The sequence below is a fragment of the Schistocerca cancellata genome, chromosome 1 (assembly GCF_023864275.1).
Source record: "Schistocerca cancellata isolate TAMUIC-IGC-003103 chromosome 1, iqSchCanc2.1, whole genome shotgun sequence".
Classification (NCBI taxonomy): domain Eukaryota; kingdom Metazoa; phylum Arthropoda; class Insecta; order Orthoptera; family Acrididae; genus Schistocerca; species Schistocerca cancellata.
Window position 1 is genome coordinate 1,116,066,351 of NC_064626.1, and position 26,878 is coordinate 1,116,093,228.

The following is a 26,878-nucleotide window of genomic DNA, read 5'->3' on the forward strand; positions in this document are numbered from 1 at the left end:
TTATAGAACAAGTATGTAGTTTTAACTGAGTATGGTATAATGTATCTTACTGAGAGAGAATAGAGATTAAGAATGAAATAAATGTTCAGAGGACATGTAGTACAGATAACAAGCCATTAAGTGGAAAATCGTGATATAAAGACATGACGGTGGATCCGGACTTAACAAACGACATCGAGAAATGGACAGCTACAGATGAGGCAGGAGGAAAGCTTTCGGGTTCATATTTTTAATGGGAACGGCAGGTTACACCACCCTGGATAAAAAGGAGTAGTTATATGCACGAAGTACTGAATTCAAGGCAATAACTAAAACTGAAAGAACAACATGGACGAGAGTCAATAACTTAATTCCTAAAATCTTGCTAGAGCATACCACAGTATGTCGACGGAATGGAGGAAGATCCCTCAGCAGGTAGGATGAAAATTTTCATTGAAGAAGGCATCAGTCAGCAGGCCTCAACCTTAAAGATAATGATGATGAGTACTATGAAACAGTGGCTAACGGTGTAGCCCCGGTGGTAACACGATTTCCGTCAGATCATCGGAGTTAAGCGCTGTCTGGCTTGGCGGGCACTTGGATGGGTGACCATTCGGGTCTGCCAAGCGCTTTAGGCAAACGGGGTGCACTCCTCTTGTGGAGCTACTTGACTGACAAGTAGCGGCTCTGTTCACGAAAACTGACAACGGCCGGGAAAGCGGTATGCTGACCACATTTACCTCCACATTCGCATACGTGACGTCTATCGGCGAGGATGATATGTCGGTCGGCAGGTATTGTTGGACCTTCTGAGGCCTGTTTGGACGAAATACTAGTAAACGGTAAATAACCTTCCTGGCAGATTAAAACTGTGTGCGAGACCGAGACTTGAACTCGGCCCTTTGCCTCTGATAGGCAAGTGCTCTACCAACTGAGCTACCGAAGTACGATTCACAACCCGTCCTCACAGCTTCAGTTCTGCCAGTACCCCGTCTCCTACCTCCCAGACTTCACAGAAGATCTTCTGCGAACCTTGCCGAAAGAACACTCCTGGAAAAAAGGATAGTGTAGAGATATGGCTTATCCACAGCCTGGGGGATGTTTCCAGAATGATATTTTCACCCTGCAGCGGAGTGTGCGCTGATATGAAACTTTCTGGCAGATCAAAACTGTGTGCCGGACGAAGATGCGAACTCAGGACCTTTGCCTTTCGCGAGCAAGTCCTCTACCAACAGAGCTACCCAAGCACGACTCACGTCCCGTCCTCATAGCTTCAATTCTGCCAGTACCTCGTCTCCTACCTTCCAAACTTCTTTTCTTCCAGGAGTGCTAGTTCTGCAAGGTTCGCAGAAGAGCTTGTGTGAAGTTTGGAAGGTAGGAGACGAGGTACTGGCAGAACTGAAGCTGTGAGGGTGGGTCGTGAGTCGTGTTAGGGTAGATGAGTTGGTAGAGGACTTGCCCGTGAAACGCAAAGGTCCTGAGTTCGAGTCTCGGTCCGGCACACAGTTTTAATCTGCCAGGAAATTTAAATCAGCGCACAACCCACTGCAGAGCGAAAATCTCATTCTGGAGTAAATAACCTGCAGACACTGTTTTTGGGCATCAACACTCCTGCATTTTTTCCTGTTAAATTATCTGAACTAATGTAAGTTACTGCACGTTAAGTAATTTTGGTACTGACAAAAGGATTGTGATGAGGAGTAACTTGGTAACATACTAGCCTGCGACAGACTCGTGGTACAACAGCACCGTTGTAACGACGAGAATGCAAAACAATAGTGCCTTCTTGTCAGCGAGTAACAGCATCTTCAGTAGGTCGTGGTTTATGCATGCAGTAGGGTCATAACATACGTGAGAGCCAACGGTAATGTGGCAGGAGCAGAGCAGTAAGCCATTAACTCAGTTACCTGAGCACATGATGGAGTTAGCGGCGCAGCCAGCTGGGCGTGCTGTTGCCCTCACCCGTCCAGGCCAGTCCCAGTCTTGATCCGTATGGCTGGTCACAAACATTACGCTTGAACGCAAGGGGAACTTACACCCCTGTAATCTGACACACCAATGAAACCTAAATATGAGGGGTGTCAAAAGAGTAATGAGACTGATTCTTTTACCTACCAAGGTTTTTAATTCTTTTTCAAACAAAAATATTGTCTCCATCAAAGTAGTACCCTTCGGCAGCTACACACCGGTGGTGATGTTGTTCCCAATCTTGGTAGCAGCGCTGAAAGGCTTCACCTGGTAGGACCTGTAACATGTGAGTCACATTCTTATGAATGTTCTCCAGAGTCCCAAAATGACGTCCTCCTAGAACATTTTTCAATTTGCGGAAAAGAAGAAAGTGACAGGGACTTAGATCAGGTAAACAGGGGAGTTGTGGAACCAGAGGACTGCCTTTTGAGGTCAAAAATTCCTTTATGGAAGTCGCCGTGTGACACAGGGCGTTATCATGATGCAGCGTCCACTTGTCTCCATTGTTGTCTCACTCGATTCACTCTTTTCCTGAGCATTTCAAGAACAAACTGGTAAATTATTTGGTTAAGAGTTTGCCGTGAAGGACACGATACCCTTACTGTCAAAAAGGCAAATCGGCACTGTTTTGACCTTGGATTTGCTCATTCGAACTACGAATATTTTCGATCGAAGAGAGTGTCACTCCTGAATTCGCCATCTTGTGACAGGATCGTACTAAAAAATTCAGGATTCATCACCTGTGATCACACGAATGAACTATTCGTGGTCACTGACAATCTTCTCAAGGTCAACACACTCGTTTCTTCGAGTGTCTTTCTTATCGCTTGTAAGGTTTTTCGGCACCATTTTGGCACATTCTTCCGCATTCTGTAAACATTTGGTGTGCGTTGAAAGTGTTTAGCTGGTTCCCCGTCATCAACATTGTTAAACGTCCGTCTGATCTCACAAGAGCAAGCACACTTTCGACGTTATCGTCGGTTTTTGAAGTTGAAGTTCTCTCTGAGTGAGATTCATCTCCAACGTGTTCTCGGCCTTCCAGAAATGATTGAGCCAACGAAAAGCTTGTGCACTTGATAAGGAATGTTCCCCATAGGCCTGTTTCAAATTTTCACAGCTCACACTCGCGGATTCCCAAATTAAACGAAAAAATTGATGTCATATGTTTGTTCTAAATTCTGCTATTCCATTTTCGTGACAGAACGAAAACACGGTTTCATTGATGGAGGTCTCAAAAATCACTTGATGGTTGTACGGATTTGAAACTCTTACTGAGCATCTGGAAAGGATTAACACACCGGTCTACACAAACAGAACAACATAGCGTTGCCAGAACGCTTCCAGTGTTGTCAGTCTCATTACTTTTCTCACACACCTCACATCTACCTCAAAAAAAGTAACAAAGTTTTATGTCAATATGCGATGGAAGTCCATTTTCAAAGGAAGAAATTCGTAGTGATTTTTGGCAAGAAGAAAGGCTTCACAGTCCAAGTAAAAGAAAAAGAATCAGGAAGTTGTTAATCTGTAATTCCATCACCAGACTTCAGATTTAATATATTCTCGAAAGTCTACGAATTCCCGAGACCAATAACTTGCCAGTGTCAATGACGAAAACAGGTAAAAATTATCGATGTTACCAGGATGCGTGAACAGTATGAATACATAATTAAGTTTGTACAGAAACCTCGGAGCGTAAGTCTTAGTTGCAACTGGTCAGTTTCTTTTTCCTCTTGCTTCTTGTACACAATGTGTATCAAACGTCTTTTCCTGTAAGTACGGTACAACAATTTTCATGAGAATTACGTACTAAGTCTTACGTTATCGAAGGCTTGTCTGGGTCGACGGATTTCACGAACGTGTCTCGATTTTTCTTGTCTTGCTTCCAGTATACGCGCAAGCTAGAACCGTGTCTCTGATGCCTTTACCTTTCCTAAGACCAAGCTGGTCGCTATATAACGTATCTGTAAGTTTCTTTTCCATTGTTCTGTATATTACTCGTGTTAGCAACTTCGATTATGAGACGTCAGTCTGACTGCGTGGTAGATCCCACATTGAATTGTCTTTGCTACCTTTTGCGTTGCATGGATGATATTTTTCTGAAAGTGAGGTGGAATGCCTTCGGACTCATAGATTCTACAAATCAGCTTGAATAATCATTTGTCTGCAATTTCCTGAAATGACTTAACAAAATTTTATCTGTGATATATAAACCTTCTGCCTCATTTGATCGCAAGTCTTCCAAACCACTGTTATACTATGATTCTAATACTGGATCAACTCTGTCCTCCTTAACGACTTTCATTTCTAACTGATATAATTTCAAAAAGTCAACAGGAATTAACGAAATATTTACCAGAAAGCACACTGTAAAGCAAATTAGGGACTGAAGAAATGAATAATTTTAACAGACTGGCAAAAATATCACGAGTCATAGTACCAGCGGCAGATGCAGAAGCAGGGAACTCAGTGTACGGTTAATGGAACAATGCTGAGAACAGTAGCTAACCAAAAGTGAATAGTATGTGGCGTCTTTCTCAGAGATAGCAAAAAATTCTTCTAACGATGTTATATTGTATGGTTAGTTAGCTAAATCTGTCTCAAGAGGAAGTCAGTGAGATGTCGAAGGAAGGGGAATGTTATCGACAGAAAAGTAGTCTCCGCGCCTTGACGAAATAACAGTGGATACAAAGTGCATATGCCATGTAAGCCTAATTTTTTTCTTATAATAAAATACTACGAACGTCTACAGCTGTAATAATTTATTTCACAATGAAAAAATGTGTCACAATGACGGTACCAAAGGAAAAAAAAACGCAGAAAATTACCAACAAAATAACCCTTCTTAATATTAAGAGATAAATATTCATGAGATTGATACTGCAATGCAGATTTCTTTATGAGATTATACATTGAAAAATGCTGTTCACAGATGTTTTATTAAATCCACAGCTGAAATTTTCCAACGAAAAAAAGAGGAGGTAATTTGAACACAGGCTTCATACCGATATCTAGGACTAGAATTGCGCTGTAACAAAACTACGGTACGGTAGTTTTGGTACAGAAAATAAATGATGTAGTACAAGGTAGGATGACCGGTAATACTGGTAGCACTGAGAGGGAAGAAACATAGATGAATAATCAATCAGAAACATCTGTCCCTCATTCACGTTCGTTGTTCAAAGCCGGAATTTGATCTTCTATGCAGGCCACCACAAAAGCGACGGAAGAAGTCCTCAAACTTCGTTTCGTTTTCGTCTCTGTCTGATTATGAACTCCAGAGGTTTATTACAATCTTTGATGGAAAGTTAATAATGTGCATGCTGAGAACTTATAACATCAGCGTCTCAAATGAAAGCATAAATTAGAATTTTTTATCGTTATTTTATTTGGTTTCAATATAACAATTTTACAGTCACTTCACATGTAATACAACTACCGCTATTGATTACAGAACATTTCCTCAAAATTTTCATCCTGCGTCGACGCTCTCTCCCACATACGTACTCCCACACTCACACACAATTTCATATCATTGTTATTAATGTTCTAATTCTTTAGTGTGGATCATTAGATTTGAATCTTCTTCTTTTTTTAAGACTTGATTATCATAGCTCCTCATCTCTCCCCGTAAGAAATGGTTCAAATGGCTCTGAGCACTATGGGACTTCTGTGTTCATCAGCCCCCTAGAACTTAGAACTACTTAAACCTAACTAACCTAAGGACATCACACACATCCATACCCGAAGCAGGATTCGAACCTGCGACCGCAGCGGTCGCGCGGTTCCAGACTGAAGCGCCTAGAACCGCTCGGCACACCGGCCGGCTTACCGTAAGAAAGTTCGTTGATAGTTTGAAGACCCTGAAGTAAGGGGTAAACAGAAATTAGAAATAAAAATTACAATATTTTGTATGTCCTACAGGATCAGGTTATTTCGGCTCACATTACGATCATCAGAATTTCACTGACTATCGCTGAAAATATTTGTATACAACATTGGAAAAGATGTTACTCATCTAGACCGAGGCACACGCTAAATTTCATCTTTGACAGTGCAGTTAAAATGTAAAATTTTGGACAGTAAACGAATGTAAAGGGAGGAAATTGGAATAACGTTAACACTAAATTCGAAAGACAGAACTAGTACAATAATTTAAATTAAATTAAAAAATCCAGTAAAATAAAGTTTGTAATTGATAAGAGTCGTAAAGAATTACTTGAAGAGGTAGAAAGTGATACACATAGGAAATAGAATTGTCATGTCTGCTATTTACTATTTACTCTGTTTCTGTACAACTTTCCAGATATGATACCTGTCTTCAGGCTATTCTTTAGTATTCCTCTCATGTACTAATTTTATTGTATTAGGATTGTCAATTAATTTAAATTATTATACTCGCACTGTTGAGTTTAGTGTTAATGTTTTCCCTTTGTACTGGGTGAATCGGAACTCTATCGCCAAACTGTCAGAGGCGGTAGTATGGACCAAAAGAAAAAAGTAATGTCTAATAAACATGGGCCCTAAAATGCACACCTTAAGAACTCTGTGAAGCACACCTCGTTTACTGAAGAAGTGCTTGTAGCTCATAAGGTATGCGTTTTAGAGCTCATGAATATTGGACTTTCTTTCAGGAATGCTTCCCTGTCAAAAACGTGCAACGAACAGTTACAGTGCATTCGTTTTGCGCCATAACATTTTTGACTTGGTTTTCACATATTCGGAAATACCATTTTTGACTTTGTTACGATGATTTTAAAATGTGTCTCGGCCCGAAACTAGCCATCGAGTGAATAAAAAAGTAAAATTTGCAATTTTGGACTGTACATACATATATACTTCTACATATATCTCTCGGAAAGACCATGAAGGTCGAGAAATTCGGGTCCACATGGAGGCTTCTTCCGCGCACCGTTTGCGAGTGCAAAAAGAAAGGGTATACACACACTATCGGATGGACTGCAGGGTACGGGTGTAGATACAGGAGGTGCGTCCGTTATTTCAAATCGCTTTCTACGGTAACACTGAATAAATAATGTAAAAAAAAAACATAGCTACATCGCAGGAAATATTTTCACCAGGTTTTTAGATTCTAGGGAAACGTCACACTCTCTGCTGTACGCATTGTTTAGTGTTTTGAAGAGTTTGTTGTAGAAGTTTCCTCATTAGGAACTTTCAGTCTGCTGTAACGTTTCTGACTGTCAACTGGCTTTATAAGTTGTTCTAATGCGATTTCTCCGTTGGGGCAATACTGGTAGAGAAAGAAAGTGACCGCCGTTGCCCTGACTCAGATGCACCTATAAAAGCTAACTAAATACTCTACATTTAAAACAGATATACCCCTGAACAGTGCACTTACTATAGTTAAGTTTGCGGTAGTTGGAATTAATATTTCAGTACAATTTGAAAGCTTATAAACTTCCATCATGCTGGAAGGCAGCTGTAGGGCAGAATCTTGTGTTAATAAGTACAACGAAAAAATTCCAAAGCTGAAAATTTCACTTTTAGTTACTTGATATCTAAATTCGGATCGGTACCCAGTTTCAAATCATCCAGATAGTGAAAATGATATTTTCCAAAACATAGCAATAAATAAATACGTGTAACAAAGGGCAATTGAACCGTTACTTAGCATACAGTTATCTGTATGCTCTGTAACTGCTCATTTGCACTTTGTTATATGTACATATTTGTTATCTTGATACGGTTCTTATATTTTGAGAAATAACTTTTTGACTGTCTGGACGATATGAAAATTGGTCCCGACCCGAAACTAATCATCAAATAGAAAAAGGGATATTTGCAACTTTGGCTGTTTTCCCGTTGTATTGAAAGCTGTTGCTGGTGTGGAAACGGGAGTTTTTGAAAATTTTCGGAACACAACTCAGGGACGTTGCCAATATGGAGGCATCATTACCGGTAGTTACCTAGATGGTCTCTAGGTAATACTTCTTACTAGAGTGCTCCTATCAGATAGCAATTTGTTTATAAGTTAGTGAGCGCCATTGCCCGACGAATGTCATTACTCCACCCTCCACCCCCCCCCCCCCCCTCCCGCTCTCCATCTCACTACAAGAAAGATACGAGTATACACATTCGATTTCCGTATTGCTGCATGTTTCATATCACTATCTTGAACGCTTAAAAAATATATTATGGCTATCCACATTACATATGATATCTAGAACTGGTGTTGAATTTATCCCCTTTTTTTAAAATTTCCAGTTCTGTGGTTTATCGTTCAGATCGTACGTCTCCTGGGAGACTGATCTAAACTCATCCTCAGATTGCAATGCATAATGTTTGGTATACACATTAACAGTAGTCCAACAGAAAGAATTATTTTCGTTTCACATAGGAAAATATTTTAACAGGCTTCCGGCAGGAACAACGACCACAAGCGTACACAAAAATGAGAAAAGTGGCCATTTCCGGAGGCCATTAACGCGTATGAATTAGCGTCATCCTCTCCCCCGGAATGTGCAGTACGTTATACACGTATTTCACCGCAGCGAGTAAAGTAGAAAATGCTATTAACGTGCTAGTTAGTGGAATGAATTCGGACATTCACTTATGACCTACTAGTGACCGCACACAGACCACCCACAATGAGAGACGCGATGTACTTCGAACGGTAAATATAACGCGAACACAGTCGCGTCACGGTTGTTTACCATTCGTTACTACCACAGCTATTTATTTACAGGGAGAATCAGTTCTGAGCTAATCGACAAACTTAACCCTCAAGCATGTGATGAGAATTCAGTCTTTTTGTTTAAAAAAATTAATGCACATTGGTTCCAAAAAAGATAATTAATGATTGAAAATTGCATGCGAAGAGATAAAAAATTTCAGAGATAGGTCAATGTGTGCGAAAGTGTCGATATAGAATCTTGCTGGAATACGCCAGAATTATTATTCCGCTGCCTTAAATTACCGCAAACGTTCCAGAACTTGTCCTTGCAGAGACTTCTCAAGGTGACAAGCGTGAAATTCTGAGTGAATAACACGCCGAAGAGTATAACAAAGAGACGAAAAGCCATCGAGTAAAACAGAAGTGATTTCTGACGTTTCCAGGGGTAGTGTTATAGGCCCTCTGCTGTTTCTTATTCATATAAACGATTTGGGGGACAATCTAAGCAGCAGTCACAGGTTGTTTGCAAATGATGTTGTCGTTTATAGCCTAGTAAAGTCATCATAAGATCAAAACAATTTGCAAAACGATTTAGAAAAGATGTGTATGGTGCAAAAATTGGCAGTTGACCCTAAATAATTAAAAGTGTGAGGTCATGAATGCTAAAAGAAATCCGTTAAAATTTGATTACATGATAAATCAATCAGATCTCCATTTTTTCCAATTTTGTACTAACCGTTTCATCCCTCCTACACTCAAGTTCAAAGAGTATGCAGCATATTCCAATCCTCTGCTGTCACTACAGTTGTCCCTCTTCTGGTCTTTCCTGCAACAAAAAGGCGCCCGTCGCAAGAGTAGTCCCACTAAAATGTTGCTTCTTATGGTAAACTTGTTTCGTAGATTTTCTCATTTTTTCCTTCAAGCATCACTTCACTTCTTACTTTTCGTTTTCCGAGTGTTTATCTCATGGTATGTAGTTCACTGTTGCTCATGTTTGGCGTCATTTACTATTTATTTTAACTTTCTGGTCACGCGCTCAGTCCGTCGCCACAGCTGTCAGTTATCGTGAGGAAAGGAAGTCAAGTGTGCGATGTGTCTGTGAGTCGTTAAACTTGTTCTGTGTGGTCATCGCATTTTAATTGTTTGTGTATCGTTGTTTTATGTGGTGGGGATTTGGGACCAGCCCAAGATTTGCCTAAACTGGACTGTAAAACTGCCTAAAACCTCAGATTGGCCAGTGAACCGAATCAACGGTCATTAACCTGCCAAGTGTCTTCGATTTGGATATGGCTCACCTACCTGTCTCGAAAGGTAGCGTTCTGCGCGTTACGTTATGCGGGCCGATGACCTTCATTTCTTACTTTATGTCCAGATAATTTTTAATATCCTTGAAGGACACAGGGGAAAACGTGTCCAGTGTCTCGTATCCTGTTTTTATTGAGTCAACGTTTTACATACACTACTGTCCATTAAAATTGCTACACCACGAAGATGACGTGCTACAGACGCGAATTTTAACCGACAGGAAGAAAATGCTATGATATGTAAATGATTAGCTTTTCAGAGCATTCACACAAGGTTGGCGCCGGTGGCGACACCTACAAAGGGCAGACATGAGGAAACTTTCCAAGTGATTTCTCAAACACAAGCAGCAGTTGACCGGCGTTGCCTGGTGAAACGTTGTTGTGATGCCTCGTGTATGGAGGAGAAATGCGTACCATCACGTTTCAGACTTTGATAAAGGTCGGATTGTAGCCTATCGCGATTGCGGTTTATCGTATCGCGACATTGCTGCTTGCGTTGGTTGAGATCCAATGACTGTTAGCAGAATATGGAATGGGTGGGTTCAGGAGGGTAATACGGAACTTCGTGTGCTGGATCCCAACGGCCTTGTATCACTAGCAGTCGAGATGACAGGCATTTTATCCGCATGGCTGTAACGGATCGTGCAGCCACGTCTCGATCCCGGAGTCAACAGACGGGGAGGTTTGCAAGAGAACAACCATCTGCACGAACAGTTCGACGACGTTTGCAGCAGATAATGGCTCGGAGACCATGGCTGCGGTTACCCTTGACGCTGCATCACAGACAGGAGCGCCTGCGATGGTGTGCTCAACGACGACCCTGGGTGCACGAATGGAAAAACGTCATTTTTTCGGATCCAGGTTCTGTTTACAGCATCATGATGGTCGCATCCGTGTTTGGCGACATCCCGCTGAACGCACATTGGAAGCGTGTATTCGTCATCGCCATACTGGCGTATCACCCGGCGTGATGGTATGGGGTGCCATTGGTTACACGTATCGGTCACCTCTTGTTCGCAATGACGGCACTTTGAACAGTGAAAGTTACATTTCAGATGTGTTACGACCAGTGGCTCTACACTTCATTCGATCCCTGAGATTTCAGCAGGATAATGCACGACCGCATGATGCAGGTCCTGTACGGGCCTTTCTGGATACAGAAAATGTTCGACTGCTGCCCTGCATTCTCCAGATCTCTCACCAATTGAAAACATCTGGTCAATGGTGGCCGAGCAACTGGCTCGTCACAATACGCCAGTCACTACTCTTGATGAACTGTGGTATCGTGTTGAAGCTGCATGGGCAGCTGTACCTTTAGACGCCATTCAAGATCTGTTTGACTCAATGCCCAGGTGAATCAAGATCGTTATTACGGCCAGAGGTGGTTGTTCTGGGTACTGATTTCTCAGGATCTATGCACCCAAATTGCGTGAAAATGTAATCACATGTCAGTTCTAGTATAATAGATTTGTCCAATGAATACCCGTTTATCATCTGCATTTCTTCTTGGTGTAGAAATTTTAATGGCCAGTGTTGTATTTAAGCAAGCAACAAAAGATACTGTAGGTAACGGAAAAAGGCAATGGAAAAAATTGTTTCATGATGTAACTCTGATTCAGTCTCAATAAATGTGCCAATAAACTTATTAAATACAAAGCAATTACCTGTTGTTGTGACAGAAATTTCTGGAAAAATTGCTCTCACCTCTGACAGGCTTTTTAGTGAAATACTATGTCGGAGGAAGTATGATGTACAAGGTCCAGTCACGCCAGTGTGACCACCACCTATGTTCGATGTTAACGAGCGATAACCATGGGCGTACCCCGCGAGGGGCAGGGGGGGTAGCTGCCCCCCCCCCCAGAAGACACTCGCAGTTTTTACTAGTTTACTGTTTTATTTAATAAGAAATGCTGCATGTTTTCTCGGATTGTACAAGTGCATTCTTGTATTTAAAATGTTTATTAAAAGCAATTTTTCACTGGTTTACTGTTTTATTCAATAAGAAGTGCTGTATGTTGTCTCGACTCCTTGTTTACTGAGACTAGTATGACCTTCCCCCCCCCCCCCCCCCCTAGTTCAGATACTGGGTAAGCCCTTGGCGATAACCACTCACAGACGACAGGTGGCAGCGCTAGCAGTGGAGGGTACATAACGCGTGTCGGGTAGACGCGGAAAACAGTACAATATTAGTAGGAATGTGGAAACGGAGCGATTTATCTGACGCCCAAAAGGGCATGATTATTGACTTCCGGGATAAGAGTGGAAGCATTTTCGAACGGCTCTCCTTGTAAACTGTTCGCGTGCCACCGTGGTTAAAGTGCTCGTTTACCGTGCATGGCAAAATGGTGCCGTTCAAAAGCGGCGCCGAGGAATTTGTGGTGCGATACGGCCCATAGATGAAAGATGCGAACGACGGTAACGGAGATGTGTACGGGCGAATACACGTCCAACTGTTGAGTAACAGGCGGCGAAATCAACCAAGGGGCTTCCAACAGAGTCCTCGACGATAGTTCAGGGAAACTGTTGAGTAACTGACCACCCAGTTGAACCAAGGGGCTACCAACAGTGTCTTTGATGACAGTTCAGCGAACCTTGCGGCATGTGGGCCTCTGCAACAGCCTCCTGGTTCATACACCGATGCTGACTGCTATTCATCCGCGACGAAGGCTGGAATTCGCAAACCAATAGTATTGTGACTGACAATTCGCAATTTTTCACAAACAGAACTTTTATTTAGGTAAGTTTACAAGGTTGATGACTGAACAACAAAAGAATGGTAACAATAAGAATGCCAGTAAAAGTTTCCTAATTGTGGCAAACAAAAGCTCACTTCTAAATTTCCACAAAGGTTCGTCGTAACACACACACTAGTAAAAGTCCAATTTAGAGACGAAAACGTAATCTTCAGTGGTCGAAGTCCACGAGGTCGGCCTCCAGGGTGAACTGAATTTTGGGGCTGGTTGTAGCCCCTAAATAGCTGTCTCCAGCCAATCAGGTTTTGGCGTAGTGATACTTCCTGCAGGCCGTGGTTCGAGCTCCCCCTGCAGGAAGTAGTGCTCGGAATGTCTGCTTCCATTATCTTGTATGTAAATAGCCTTTGTTTACCATGGTGCTTTTGGTACGCCTTGGACATAGACAACCGTGTCCTCTGTGGTGTAATATGGGGCTCCCTTGGCTCTGGCATAAGAAATACCATTACTGGACGTCCATTGAGAGGTCTTTCCAGATGAATCACATTTTATGCTCCATCGGACAGATAGCTGTTGGCGTGAAACGTCTGAAAGCAAAGGCTCCAGGCCGGAGATATAAGCATTATGGTCAGGGAAATGTTTTCTTGGCATTCCCTGGGTATTCTCGTCATTCAAACTTATTTGTGACCATGCCCATCCGTGCATGCCGTTTGTTTTTCTTCTGCACATTGCTATATACCAGTAGGAAAATACAACGTGCGTGATTCGAAGAGCACAAGGATAAGTTTACCGTACTCCTCTAGCCACAAAACACCTCGGATTTAAACGCGAACGAATATCTGTGATACCACCTCGATTGGGCTGTTTGCGTGATGGATCCTCAACCGAGAAACCCAGTGCAGCTGTCCACTACACTGGAGTCAGCGTGGCTCCACAGCATAGTCGGTACCTTCCAGAACCTCATTCTCTCCCTTCCTGCATGTCTGCCAACGGTCCGAGCTGCAAAAAGTGGTTGTTCAAGCTTTTGACAAGTGGTCACGTTAATATGTCTGGACAGTGTATATTAGTGTTTTCTGAATTAAGCGTAATTACTGAACTTGAAATAACTAAACGTCAGACGACACTGGAGCAACGGAAAGCCATGAAACTCTCCAAAACAATATACACTGCGAGACAGAAAATGCGAAGCTCGCAGAAGACATGGTCGGATGTCACTGTCAAATGTCACTGGAATGATTTAGAAATTTCTGTTGTAGAGGAACGGCCATTTACTGCTTACTTTAAAAGAAAAAACAACACACTTCCATGATCACTAGATTTAGGTTTACGTTTAAAGAACTTATAAAGCCTGAGAGGAGACAACTAACGTCCGAGGCTGATGGGAGTGGTGGTTGACGCCATATGATATGTCGTTTATGGGGACAGAATGTTCTCCAATAGGCCACGGCCAGATCAGATTTAGTAGGTGACGAGAGCCCGAAGAAACGTTTTTAAATTCGTTTCGCGTCGTATTAGTTAATACATAAAATTGTGGCAGATTACGCTTACGGTTTGCTGTTTTTAACTATTAACTTTTCATTTCTGAACTAGTATTCGCTCATTCGATAAGCTGATTACATCTGATACACTGAATTAAAGCTGTGGCACCATATGTACGCAACATGTTGCATTTTGCTTGAAAAACGTTAACGATACGAATAATAGTAGATACGGTGTCCAAGACCGTTTATTATTCTGCTCGCAGAACCGTCTCCACATCAGTACATGTCAGTGAAGTTCTAAACGGCAATTATCAAAATTTCAGAACGGACGCGATTTGTGCTCTGATTTCATTGTGAACTTCAAGGCGCAAGAAAAGAAATTTTCTAACCAAAACTCTAGTTCCTCCACAGGGACCACAATTTTCTGTTGACATCTTTCTAGAGACTAATTATTCCGCACGATCATAAAGAAAGTGGAACTACCGCATTGGTGACGCATTCCACAACACGAAACAGGCAAAGTTTAGAAATAAGTTGGGCGCATATGTAAGTGAAACCAAATTTTTAATAGTGAATTTCCTTTAAAACAGCGCATTTATTTTACTTCTACGTGACAATCTCTATTAGCAGAAGAAGCCTCTTGGTACAGCCTCGAATTTGACAAGGAAAGACTCGACATGGGATGGATATTGTGGTTACAGCCCCAGAGTAACTATCTCAGAAAAAATTGTTTTACTTTAGTATATTATCTAATACAGTATGTTGAAAGTAAAAGCGCCTCCGCTCCTTAAGGAACAAGTTGTCATTTTTATGTTTACCGCTCCTTGTAGCTTCCGTTCAGGTAACGGGTATTGTTATCTATTGTTTTGCTTGTTACTTACGAGCTCAAACGTGTCTAATTTTTGTACAAACTTTTTCTTGTTTTGAGTGTCTGAAATAGCGCTCGTAATGTATGAATTGCTTAGACATGCGCGCGCAGCCTCGACAATGCTACTGCCAGAGGTGTAAACATCTGCCCAAGCCTGCCAGTTAGCCAGGCAGGTAATCTGCCGCGCGCTATCGTCAGAACGGGCAGGGTGCTTTACTCCCATCCAAGCGAAGCTACGACCAACCCAAGCAGGCTAAAGGAATCTCGCTCGCCTGTCCGTCTTCCCGTGGTGCTTCGCCAAGTAGCAGCTTATTCTGTACGCTCTCACTGTCGTGTTCTTAGTAGGGTTCGGACCTTTTTTTTCCCTAGTGTCGCAAGACGAGGCCAAATGTACTACATTCATTCTCGGTCATTGTAGCCCAGGCAATTGTGGATTTTGTTTGTCCAGTTAAAAAAAAAAAATTCAAATGTGTGTGAAATCTTATGGGACTGAACTTCTAAGGTCATCAGTCCCTAAGCTTACACACTACTTAACCTAAATTATCCTAAGGACAAACACACACACCCATGCCCGAGGGACTAGCCGGGACCAGCTGCACAGTCCATGGCTGTCCAGTTTTCGGCGTATTTCTGTCTCATTTATTTACTTCGTCATGAACAGTTTTCTCTACAACTTCAGCCTCTTTCTAAGTTCGAATCATCATCAGGCTACCTCTAAAGCATGTTTTCTATTGTAAGCAGAACCATCTCTGAAAGTTGAGATCCTTTGCACATAAGAATCTGAAGACGTCTACCACATTGCAGCACCAACTAAAGTAAGCTTTTTGAAGTCTTGTTTCTGCAACCTTGTAATGGGTTCACTAGTCTGCTGGAGCAAATGTAATTTCGATGTATTGCTTATGCGCTGCCTGCGACAGAGAATATCTTTGCTGCAAGAGAGTCGCAGGTAAGAGCAGTCTCGGCAGTTGTCGCAATCGCTCGCTGTTGAAAGAGCAGTTGCAGTCGCTCGCTGCTACAAGGCAGTTGCAGCCTGTCGCTGGTACAATGCAGTTCATAGCCGTGTACTGTAAGGTAAATTTTATTATTTTTATTGACATACGCGTAGTTAAGTCACTTGTCTGAGATGTTAACATGAATTTGTTTGTCTTTTTGTGATTCGTCTGCACCAGTTGACCCAGATTTGTAATATTCAATTTTTCATACAATGGATTGCAGATCTTTACCAATAATGTAAAAGATTTTCAGAATATAATTTTTACCAGTCAACAAAAAAGGAAGGAATAATTTTGCCTTAAGTCATTACCAGTCTCGATCCAGTCATTTATTTAAATACTTCAGAAATTTTCTGAGATAATAGTCATGTGCTCTTTAGTAATCAGACGACCAGCTGTGCAGCTGTGTCAATAAGCAAAGTCAGTTTTTCTAATAATTCAGATCTCAGACAAATGTTGTCCAGTATTAGTAAATAGGCCAGCATTGCACTAAGATGTGCCATTTACGAGCAGATATATAGACAGCGTTATCCGGCGACACCAATATGAGGTAAGAATTTTTCAGATTCATTTCATAGTGCCATGGCGTAGCGGTGATTACGTCAAAATTTACATTTTCATGAGTTAAGATAATAACAAAAAAATTACCATTTTTATTACTTTATACGGGAAGGTTACAACCTTTGCGTGTTTTCAGCCAAATATGAACCCATATATAACAATTTTAATTACTTTTTCGAGGGTGTGTACTGCAGGTTCAGTGACTTCATTCTAAGTGGCAAAAATAGTTCATTCAAAATTCCACAAATGTATTTTAGCAAATCCGAAGTTCGTTTTTTTATATTATATTAATCGAAAAGTACGCGCCTGAAAGCAGCAGCTTTTTTTCATCCTAAGTTATCTTCGCACTAGGTTGCATACCGCCAGACCAGAATGTGATTTTTAATATCCGCTGAGCCATATATTTCTCCTATTTCAGTTAACGCTTGCCCTAAATTTAGAAACCCTGTATACTGCTAAATGGCCTCAAGTCCTTAGCACGCATTTCCAGATACTTGACAGCCACTAAGACTATGTTTTCTTAAAAGAATAAAATAGTATGGAGTGGGAAATAGCTGCTGAAATTTACAAACAGGTCATAACATACTCGAGGTTCCCGAATTAGTGTTTAGTAGCTTTTTACACAATTTGCATTCCGAGACACCTACCATTTTATTTGAAGCTATAAACGCACGAAAACTTTTCCCATGCTTGAATTGGGCTCTGTTCTGTTCTTTGTTTCTCCACGATCTACTTTAAGTTTGATTTGTTCATTTCGCTATTCCCCCCGTTAAGATGGCTGAGCTGCAGTGAAAACAAGTACCTGGATATTCTTTTCACACTAGATCGACAGCGGAACGTGTAGTTAGGTGCAGCAGGCTGAATGGGTCTCGTGAAGCTTGCCAAGCTTGCGGAAACCCAAGTTGACCTGCTTTAATCACTGTGCGCCGGTACACATATAATCTTGTGTCTCCGTTGCTGCACGCTGAACTGCTTTAATGGTTGCGGCGCTGATAGGGGCAGGAAGGCAGACTGGAAGGAGAATTTGTACACCTGCGGTTCCTGCGCCGCACACAGAAGACTCAGGGGTGATCTTTGCTCTGCGAAGATGTGCGCCAGATTTATCTGTGGATCGCGAGGAAAGGAGAGGAGACGGTCAGTTGAGCTTTGGAGTTAGACGTAAACGGTCGAGTAGTTTTTTAGTAGCAGCAAGGGACAAAGAAAGGAAATTTTTGGAATTATGTTATTATTCCGGAGAGAAAAGGAATTGATTTTTACATTGTTACGATAATAGTTGCAAAGAATGGATTACATGTAATGATCAAGTTTGTTTTATTTGCGGCAGTGGTTTAATAATGCACAATTCTTGGTTCGTCAGACATCCAGACCAGGAATCTTTTTGCTTTTTGTTTATTTTTTGTTAGGATTTATCGATCATTGAGAGAAAAATAGATTTAAGAATTAGATTCTGGAATTTTGTTTCAGGAGATATTATACATACGAAGTTCAGTTTCTATAATTCTTTTATTATTGTTACGTGATTTCAGAGAAGCTTAAGTATTTTTGAAGTTTCATTAAATGTTATTAAGTCTAAAGAAATGAAATTGGAACTGAGTTCATTTAAAACAGAGTCACTGTCCGCGTCTCAAGAGTCAATTTTCAATTATTTAAAGACCATTATCAAAAAATTCCGAACAAGGAATGATAGCAATGTTTTTGAGTACGCATTGCACCTCTGTGTATCCCAGTTGTTAGATTTTGCAGTTGTGTTATTGAGACGTACTACGACAGTAGTTTGCATCCAGGTAAGACAAATTGCACAGAAAAAAGATTCTTTCTTTAATTAAATTTCACAGGAACCAATTTTACTTCCAAAGTAATCCGTTTACTTTTATCAAAGTTCGTAGTCAGATTCTGTGATTCCAGTAAGTTTTAGACAGGGCACGATTTTCTTAGGATTCTCGCAGTGGGGTTTATTTATGCATTCTCGCACTTGAATTTTTTCACCAACAGTTAGCGTTAAGCTACCTATAGATTCAGCTTCATTGCCGCTCACTGAAACAAATCGAAACATAACTTTCAGACTGTTCTAAGTGTCTCTGCGTTGTCCTCTAGCAGTTATGACTTTAACACGCTCGTGTTGTGTTCATCAAGCGGTAGTGCGGAGAGTCACTCTTGCAGCACCTGATACAGGAGCTGTCTGAGCATTTCCGTGATGCTTTCACGCTTGCTAAACGAACCTGTAACGAAACGCGCTGCCCTTCTTTGTATCTTCTCTACATCCCCTATCAGTCCTATCTGGCACGGATCCTAGACCGACGAGCAGTATTCAATTATTAGTCGAACGATGGTTCTGTAAGCTACCTCTTTTGTAGGTGATCCACATTTCGTGAGGGTTCTCCCATTGAATCTTCCTGGCACCTGCCTTACCCGCGATTAGTTTTATGTGGTCATTCCACTCCTTACACATGTTCCTAGATATTTAATAGATGTGGCTGCTTCCAGTGATTTTTCTACAGTCGTGTGGTCGTATAATAATGGGTGGTTATGCGCAGTGCGCTACATTTGTTTATGCGGAGGATCACTTGCCAGTTCCTGCACCAAGTGACCATCCTCCGTTGGGTCTTTCTGCATTTCGCTACAATTTTCTAGCGTTGCAATTTTTGTGTATATAAAATCATCGTCGTGGAAAGCCTCATGGAACTTCCGTCATCATCCGGTAGGTGATTATATATCATTAAATGAATGGTCCTACAGCAACCCCCTTGAGATGCCCGTAGTTACTTTTGCGTCTGAAGATTTCTCTCCGTTAAGAATTACATCCTGTATTCTGATTGCTAGAAACTCTTCAATCTAACAGCACAGTTGGTCTGATATTCCGTACGCTCGTGTTGTGTTCATCAAGCGGTAGTGCGGAAGTGTTCAAATGGCTCTGAGCACTATGGGACTTAACTGCTGTGGTCATCAGTCCCCTATAACTCAGAACTACTTAAAGCTAACCTAAAGACATCACACACATCCATGCCCGAGGCAGGATTCGAACCTGCGACTGTAGTGGTCGCGCGCTTTCAGTTCGGAAGTGTGTTGAATGCTTTTCGGAGTTCAGTGAACGCAGAATCAGTTTGTCAACAGCCTTTCATGTTGAGTAGAAACATTTACTTCATGTTGGCACAAAATCATTACTTAAGTTACCTACATTTTCCCATTCATCTGGACGTCGACAAAATTTCTGTTATTTACATTTACTCACATCTTGTTGAACCTGATCTGTGGGTCATCAGCTTTTACTTTAGGACAAGATGTTTAGAGAATTCAAAGTCATTAAGGAAAATAAATTAAATGTGGCAGAGGGAAACGCAGTAAAATTATTGCTCATGCGTCGCTGTTTGTGAACTGTCATACGGGGTGGAACAAAAAGGTATGGCTAAACTTTCAGGAAACATTGCTCACACGTACAGGAAGAAAATAGGTGTAATGGAGGTTGCCGAGGAAACGTTTTATTTTCATATTAGAACTCGGTTTCTATAACTCTTCGACACATTAATCATCGACTTCGAAACGAAAGCTGACACATCGTTGACTGAACCATGCAAAAAAGTGTACCCGTGCAGGAGAATCAGCTGCACACGCTGCACATAGTACGGATACAGCAAAGTGTAATGCAGCAATCTCCAGACAGTCAGGTTATCAACATTACTTGTTGCAGCTAATTATCTTACGCTGACACAAGGTTTGTCATGAACTGCGGTAAGATGTTTCTCCTCCAGGAGAGGTGTTCTTATTATTCTAGGGTTCCCCTCCCCCCCCCCCCCCCCTCCCCAAGACCTAAACGTCCCGTGCTGCCTAAGACGATTATCAGTTGCTTCGAACTTCCTCCTGTCGGGGTATGTATTTCCGGAAATCTCTCCCGATACAAACCTTGAGCGCAACTGCCATAATCATTTCATAATGCGCACAGCAAACGGGCTTCTGCCACTTCCGCATTCCAGCACACGCTCATTGCACTATATTGGAAATTAAGTTCGTGATCAACACCAAAATGTTGATTCTACTCCCTTGATGCTAGTAGAGCAATGAAGTTTCTCGCATATCAACTTTACCTTCCTACAATTGCAACAACAAAACACTGTCGGTGCATCTAAGAATTACAACTTAATGCACATTCTAACCAAACGTAATCAGGAGGATATTTTGAATATTTCATGTAAGAAAACGTTTCATGTGATACTGATATCTTCTGTTTCTGTGTACTTCCACGGCTGATGTGATTATGAGAAGAAGTACAAAATGAGTTCTAACATAGAAGTAAAGCGTTTCCGGGCCGTTGTCGCATATAACAAGTTTTATTCGTCTACCTGTGAGGGATGTTTCGTGAAAGTTTGGTCATATTTTTTGTTACACCCTGTATTGGTCATGTGCCATCTCTGCTTCACACTTTTTTTTCATAAGTGACGGAATAAAGACTGAAAATAATTTAAAGAGACTGTCAAAGACAGTAATAACAAACAAACATTGAAATATAAGTGTGGTGAAAACATTACGTCGTTAAAAGAACCAACATGTTCATATGTAATTGAAATAAAATCACTGACAGTGTAAAATTATTATCATTTTTCTTGTTTGTTTGATGAAGGACATTTTCGTTTGTCTCATTTCATGGAAGTAGTTCTCAGTCGCCGCCATTGGTGACGAAATCTGTAAAAACGCTGCCTGCCTGCTCTCGTCTGAGAATGTAAGTGTAATTCTGCGGAATATAGATTCTAAGATTTATGCGCTACCTTTCATTTATCCGAAAAGTCATTTTCCGCTTCCCCATCACATCATACCAATTTTTATCGGATTGGCCGTTTGCTTGCAGTATTGCTTAGTCAATGGCGGTTAGACGCCTTTAAACTAACAGTAAATATAAATTCATATTACACGGCCGTAATAATCTTGAGAGCTGAATAGAAATATTATTTATATTTGCAAGATTAAAGTGTACGTAATTAAAAGCATTTTTTTGTTCAGAGAGAGAAAACTAGAGCCTTGCACAAAGTTACTGGCAAAGATTAGCTTTCATGGCGGCGTACGGTCGCATTTCCATTCATTACGTAAAAGTTATTAATATGAAATGCTAATTAGTGAGCGTGAATGTTTATATCAGCCACTGCCAAAGATACGTTCAAAATAGCCGGGAACAAAAATTAATATCATATGCACGTGTGCTTGCTTGTGATTTGGGAAAGGTTAATTAAACGGCGACCACAGCCACACGATTTATCTTTGCGCTTCGTAAGCAGCCAGTTCGCGCTCACGGTCGATTATTGCCCGATCGCAAGCGCAGCGACTACCAAACTAGCACCAATAACAATTTCTATCGCGATCGCCATAATTTGAAGCGAGTGCGAATTTCAGTTTTGCTAATGCGCTACACGCACACAAAATTAAATAAAGGGTAGGCAGGGGCTGGTATAGTCAGTGCACGACAGTACAAAGTACAAATGTGTTCCAAAAAGCGGAGCGCGAAAATGCGATTTTTCAGGTTGTCATATCTCGTGTTCAATTGAGCACAGAGGTAAGGGGTGAAGTATTTTGGATAGCCCTTGACCTAATCATTTGTACACCTATCGGAAGGATGGGCATACTGTAGCTATCTTACAGTACAGGGTCAAAAATTAAACATAACACACTTCCCCCAGTCCAGGTAAATTCAGCAGACCACTTGGTTCTTTTGTATTAGGTGTGGCCTAGAGGACCTTAGGCGGCTTATCAAAAGCACAAATTGTTCTTGGGCGTATCTTGAGAAAACCCCGAAAAACAATTATTTTTGGGTACGAAAAATACTAATTATGTGGACGGCCAAATCTATAATTTCTGTTAATGGCAAATCGTTGAAATTTTTAACATATATTTTTAATTTTTGGAATTTTTCCGATATCATTATCGCTTACCGAGATGCAGAGGTTCAAATTTACCGTAAAATATGTGTAGATGTAGTTTAACTGATGTATTGAACACATGCCAATCGTTGTACGGTAATCAAAAAGGTTTTGAGATCACAAAACTACATTTTAGTCACAGTTTTTTCACCAATAAAACTTTGTCACCCTGTTTCTGTATAATGGGCACTTCATGCCTATACAAATATGCTGAAAGTAGTACTACAGTGACATAAAATGGGCTGAAAAAGATCTTAAAATGGCTGAAAAGCGCTTAATATAACTGACAAAAATTATGTAAAAGCTGAAAAACTACAAATTTAGTAAACTGTTTCTAATAACATTTTTACTCCTTTAGGATACAAATCATAAGCAGGGCTTTTTGATGAGTTGCGATCGATGAGCAAAGTATCCAAAAAAGTTATAAGCAAAAGATTTTGTGTTAGCCTTGTGTTTATTTATTTGTTGTTTATATGAGTTTGTATGAACACCAAGAGTTCAGATGGAAACCCAGTTCTAAGCAAAGAAGGGAAAGCAGAAAGGTGGAAGGAGTATATAGAGCGTCTATACCAGGGCGAAGTACTTGAGGACAATATTATGGAAATGGAAGAGGATGTAGATGAAGATGAAATGGGAGATACGATACTGCGTGAAGAGTTTGACAGAGCACTGAGGGACCTGAGTCGAAACAAGGTCCCCGGAGTAGACAACATTCCATTGGAACTACTGGCGGCCTTGGGAGAGCCAGTCCTGACAAAACTCTACCATCTGGTGAGCAAGATGTATGAAACAGGCGAGATACCCTCAAACTTCAAGAAGAATATAATAATTCCAATCCCAAAGAAAGCAGGTGTTGACAGATGTGAAAATTACGGAACAATCAGTTTAATAAGCCACAGCTGCAAAATACTAACACGAATTCTTTACAGACGAATGGAAAAACTAGTAGAAGCCGACCTCGGGGAAGATCAGTTTGGATTCCGTAGAAATACTGGAACACGTGAGGCAATACTGACCTTACGACTTATCTTAGAAGAAAGATTAAGGAAAGGCAAACCTACGTTTCTGGCGTTTGTAGACTTAGAGAAAGCTTTTGACAATGTTGATTGGAATACTCTCTTTCAAATTCTAAAGGTGGCAGGGGTAAAATACAGGGAGCGAAAGGCTATTTACAATTTGTACAGAAACCAGATGGCAGTTATAAGAGTCGAGGGACATGAAAGGGAAGCAGTGGTTGGGAAGGGAGTAAGACAGGGTTGTAACCTCTCCCCGATGTTATTCAATCTGTATATTGAGCAAGCAGTAAAGGAAACAAAAGAAAAATTCGGAGTAGGTATTAAAATCCATGGAGAAGAAATAAAAACTTTGAGGTTCGCCGATGACATTGTAATTCTGTCACAGACAGCAAAGGACTTGGAAGAGCAGCTGAACGGAATGGATGGTGTCTTGAAGGGAGGATATAAGATGAACATCAACAAAATCAAAACGACGATAATGGAATGTAGTCGAATTAAGTCGGGTGATGTTGAGGGTATTAGATTAGGAAATGAGACACTTAAAGTAGTAAAGGAGTTTTGCTATTTGGGGAGCAAAATAACTGATGATGGTCGAAGTAGAGAGGACATAAAATGTAGACTGGCAATGGCAAGGAAAGCGTTTCTGAAGAAGAGAAATTTGTTAAAATCGAGTATAGATTTAAGTGTCAGGAAGTCATTTCTGAAAGTATTTGTATGGAGTGTAGCCATGTATGGAAGTGAAACATGGACGATAAATAGTTTGGACAAGAAGAGAATAGAAGCTTTCGAAATGTGGTGCTACAGAATAATGCTGAAGATTAGATGGGTAGATCACATAACTAATGAGGAAGTATTGAATAGGATTGGGGAGAAGAGAAGTTTGTGGCACAACTTGACCAGAAGAAGGGATCGGCTGGTAGGATATGTTCTGAGGCATCAAGGGATCACCAATTTAGTATTGGAGGGCAGCGTGGAGGGTAAACATCGTAGGGGGAGACCAAGAGATGAATACACTAAGCAGATTCAGAAGGATGTAGGTTGCAGTAGGTACTGGGAGATGAAGAGGCTTGCACAGGATAGAGTAGCATGGAGAGCTGCATCAAACCAGTCTCAGGACTGAAGACCACAACAACAACAACATATGAGTCAAAGCATATAATTGTGTCGAAGTATATAAATAAACCGTCAAAACTTTATTGGCTTATAGAATTCGTTTTATATAAGTAGCACAGCATGCTGTTGCAGGAAAAAGAAGTGAACCAGCGGACAAATGCTCCTCTAGGAGCACAAAAAAGGAGAATATGTTGCTCTTTAAAAGATCCTAACAGAAAAGTGGAGAACCAGCTGCCTCAATCCCCAGGAGACTGTGCCAGAGGGAGAGAAAGAGGGAGACAGTGATGGTGAGGGAGAGAATGTGGCAGTGAAAGAGAAAGAGAAATGGGTGAAGACCATGGCAATGGGAGCCAAAGAGAGAGGCGATATTGATGGTCGGTGAGAGACCGTGGCAGTAGAAGATGGATGGAAATAAAAGCAGTAGGAGCAAAAGAGAGCGGAGACAATGGAAATGAAACATACAGATGAATGAGGACCATACATAGCCTTCGGGGAGAGAGAGGTGGAGGGGTTGAAACTTTCCATACCGGCAAACGTTAACACGTAGGGCGCATTTTGGATCGAAATTTTGAACACTTGGCTATAGGGGAAACAACGAATTCGACGCTCCAGAATTTTTGAGCTGCCAGGGACCGGTGGAGACAGTGGCAGTGGGAAAGAAAGATAGGAGGAGGCAGTATAAGTGAGAGAGGAAACTGTGGCAGTGGTATACTGTAAATCAGTGGGAGAAAAAGGAGACAGTGGAAGAGGTGCTGAGTATGAATGCTTGACTATGAAAAAAAGACTGGGTAAAAGACGTAGAATGTTGTGTTGAAGTAGCGCGAATATGTTCGCACGCCAAAATTTTTGTTGAGGAAGGCGGAATAAGAACTGAGACAGTTGGTTCCTCACAGAACCTTTCAAGGAGGAACAGTTTCGCCTTTTTTGTGCTCCACTGTGTAAGTAGGCTGTTTATGTTCTCTTATTGTCAACGTTACGTAGCGCTCTGTACGAAAATCACTGGCTGTGCTGTGTGCAGTCTGTGGCTAGTTTGCATTGTTGTCTGCCATTGTAGTGTTAGGCAGCGGCAGCTGGATGTGAACAGCACGTAGCGTTGCGCAGTTGGAGGTGAGCCGCCAGCAGTGGTGGATGTGGGGAGAGAGATGGCGGAAGTTTTGAAATTGAACTGCTATATATATTATGATTATTAAGGTAAATACATTGTTTGTTCTCTATTAATATCTTTCATTTGCTAACTATCCCTATCAGTAGTTAGTGCCTTCCGTAGTTTGAATCTTTTATTTAGCTGGCAGCAGTGGCGCTCGCTGTATTGCAGTAGTTCGAGTAACGAAGATTTTTGTGAGGTAAGTGATTTCTGAAAGGTATAGTTTAATGTTACTCAGGGCCATTCTTTTGCAGGGATCTTTGATAGTCAGATTGCGTTGCGCTAAAATTATTGTGTGTCAGTTTAAGCACAGTCTTGTATAATTGTTCTAAGGGGACGTTTCAACTGGTAGGACTTTTTATCTAATGTGAGAGAAAGAGCGGGAAGTACTGTTACATTGCTACACCAGATTGCTTCGTAATACTTTCGCTGTTTACGGTATCCATTGTAGATGAGGAACTGTAAGCGCTGGCTGGGGCAAGATGGAAGAGAGAAGGCTACTCACAGCGAACGGAATCCGGCGGGCGTGTCGCAGAACAGGCATTCTGGCAGCTGCGTCAGGGCCGGCGCCTCGGAGATGTAGCTGCAACACACAGGGTAGTTATGTTAATATATCTTCGTAACGTTTGGGAACGTTGCATGCTTCTGCATTGTGCGAGAGGAATGCTAGCTTCAGCCTCTCTGCATAAGGTTTGGCATATTCTTCTTAGTCAATACGAGTACATGGCTAACACTTGGAGAAATGGCGTGCTGCCTCCTTTCTACAAGGACAAGATAGACGTAAGTGATTGGTGGAAATTTTTCTGAAACAAAACTCATATCCAATACCCTTAAAATGTAGAAAAAAGTCCTTGATAACCGCCTAGCTCACCTTAACTCATTAACAGAAAATGTTTTTGTTTACAGCAGGAAAGAGAACCATGGCTGCTATTCATGCAACAAGACTGGTGAGGAGCAAAATCTCGAGAAACAAGTAAACCTTTGGTTGGTCTTTTTAAATCTAGAAAAGGCCTTTGACAGCGTGCGAAGCACAATATTGTGATAAGTTCTACGTTCACATCATGTTCCTGAGTACCGTATACGACTTAGTAGAAACAGGTGTAACAATGAAACTTCCTGCCAGATTAAAACTGTGTGGCCGACTAGGGCTCGAACGTGGCGGGAAATTACTCTAACGAGTAACCTATCTGAGCGCAACTCATGAGTTGCCCTCTAGCTTTACTTCCGCCAC

At 41.4% G+C, this 26,878-nt stretch overlaps 1 protein-coding gene across 1 annotated transcript in view; it reads right to left on the reverse strand.

The window, feature by feature from the left end:
- Positions 1 to 26,878, reverse strand: part of LOC126132440 (lutropin-choriogonadotropic hormone receptor) — a gene marked incomplete at its 3' end in the record, with an annotated part of 796,081 nt that overhangs the window by 399,490 nt on the left and 369,713 nt on the right. Inside the window, 1 exon segment of the mRNA XM_049915180.1 lies at positions 26,153 to 26,230. Coding sequence (XP_049771137.1) covers positions 26,153 to 26,230 — 78 coding nt within the window.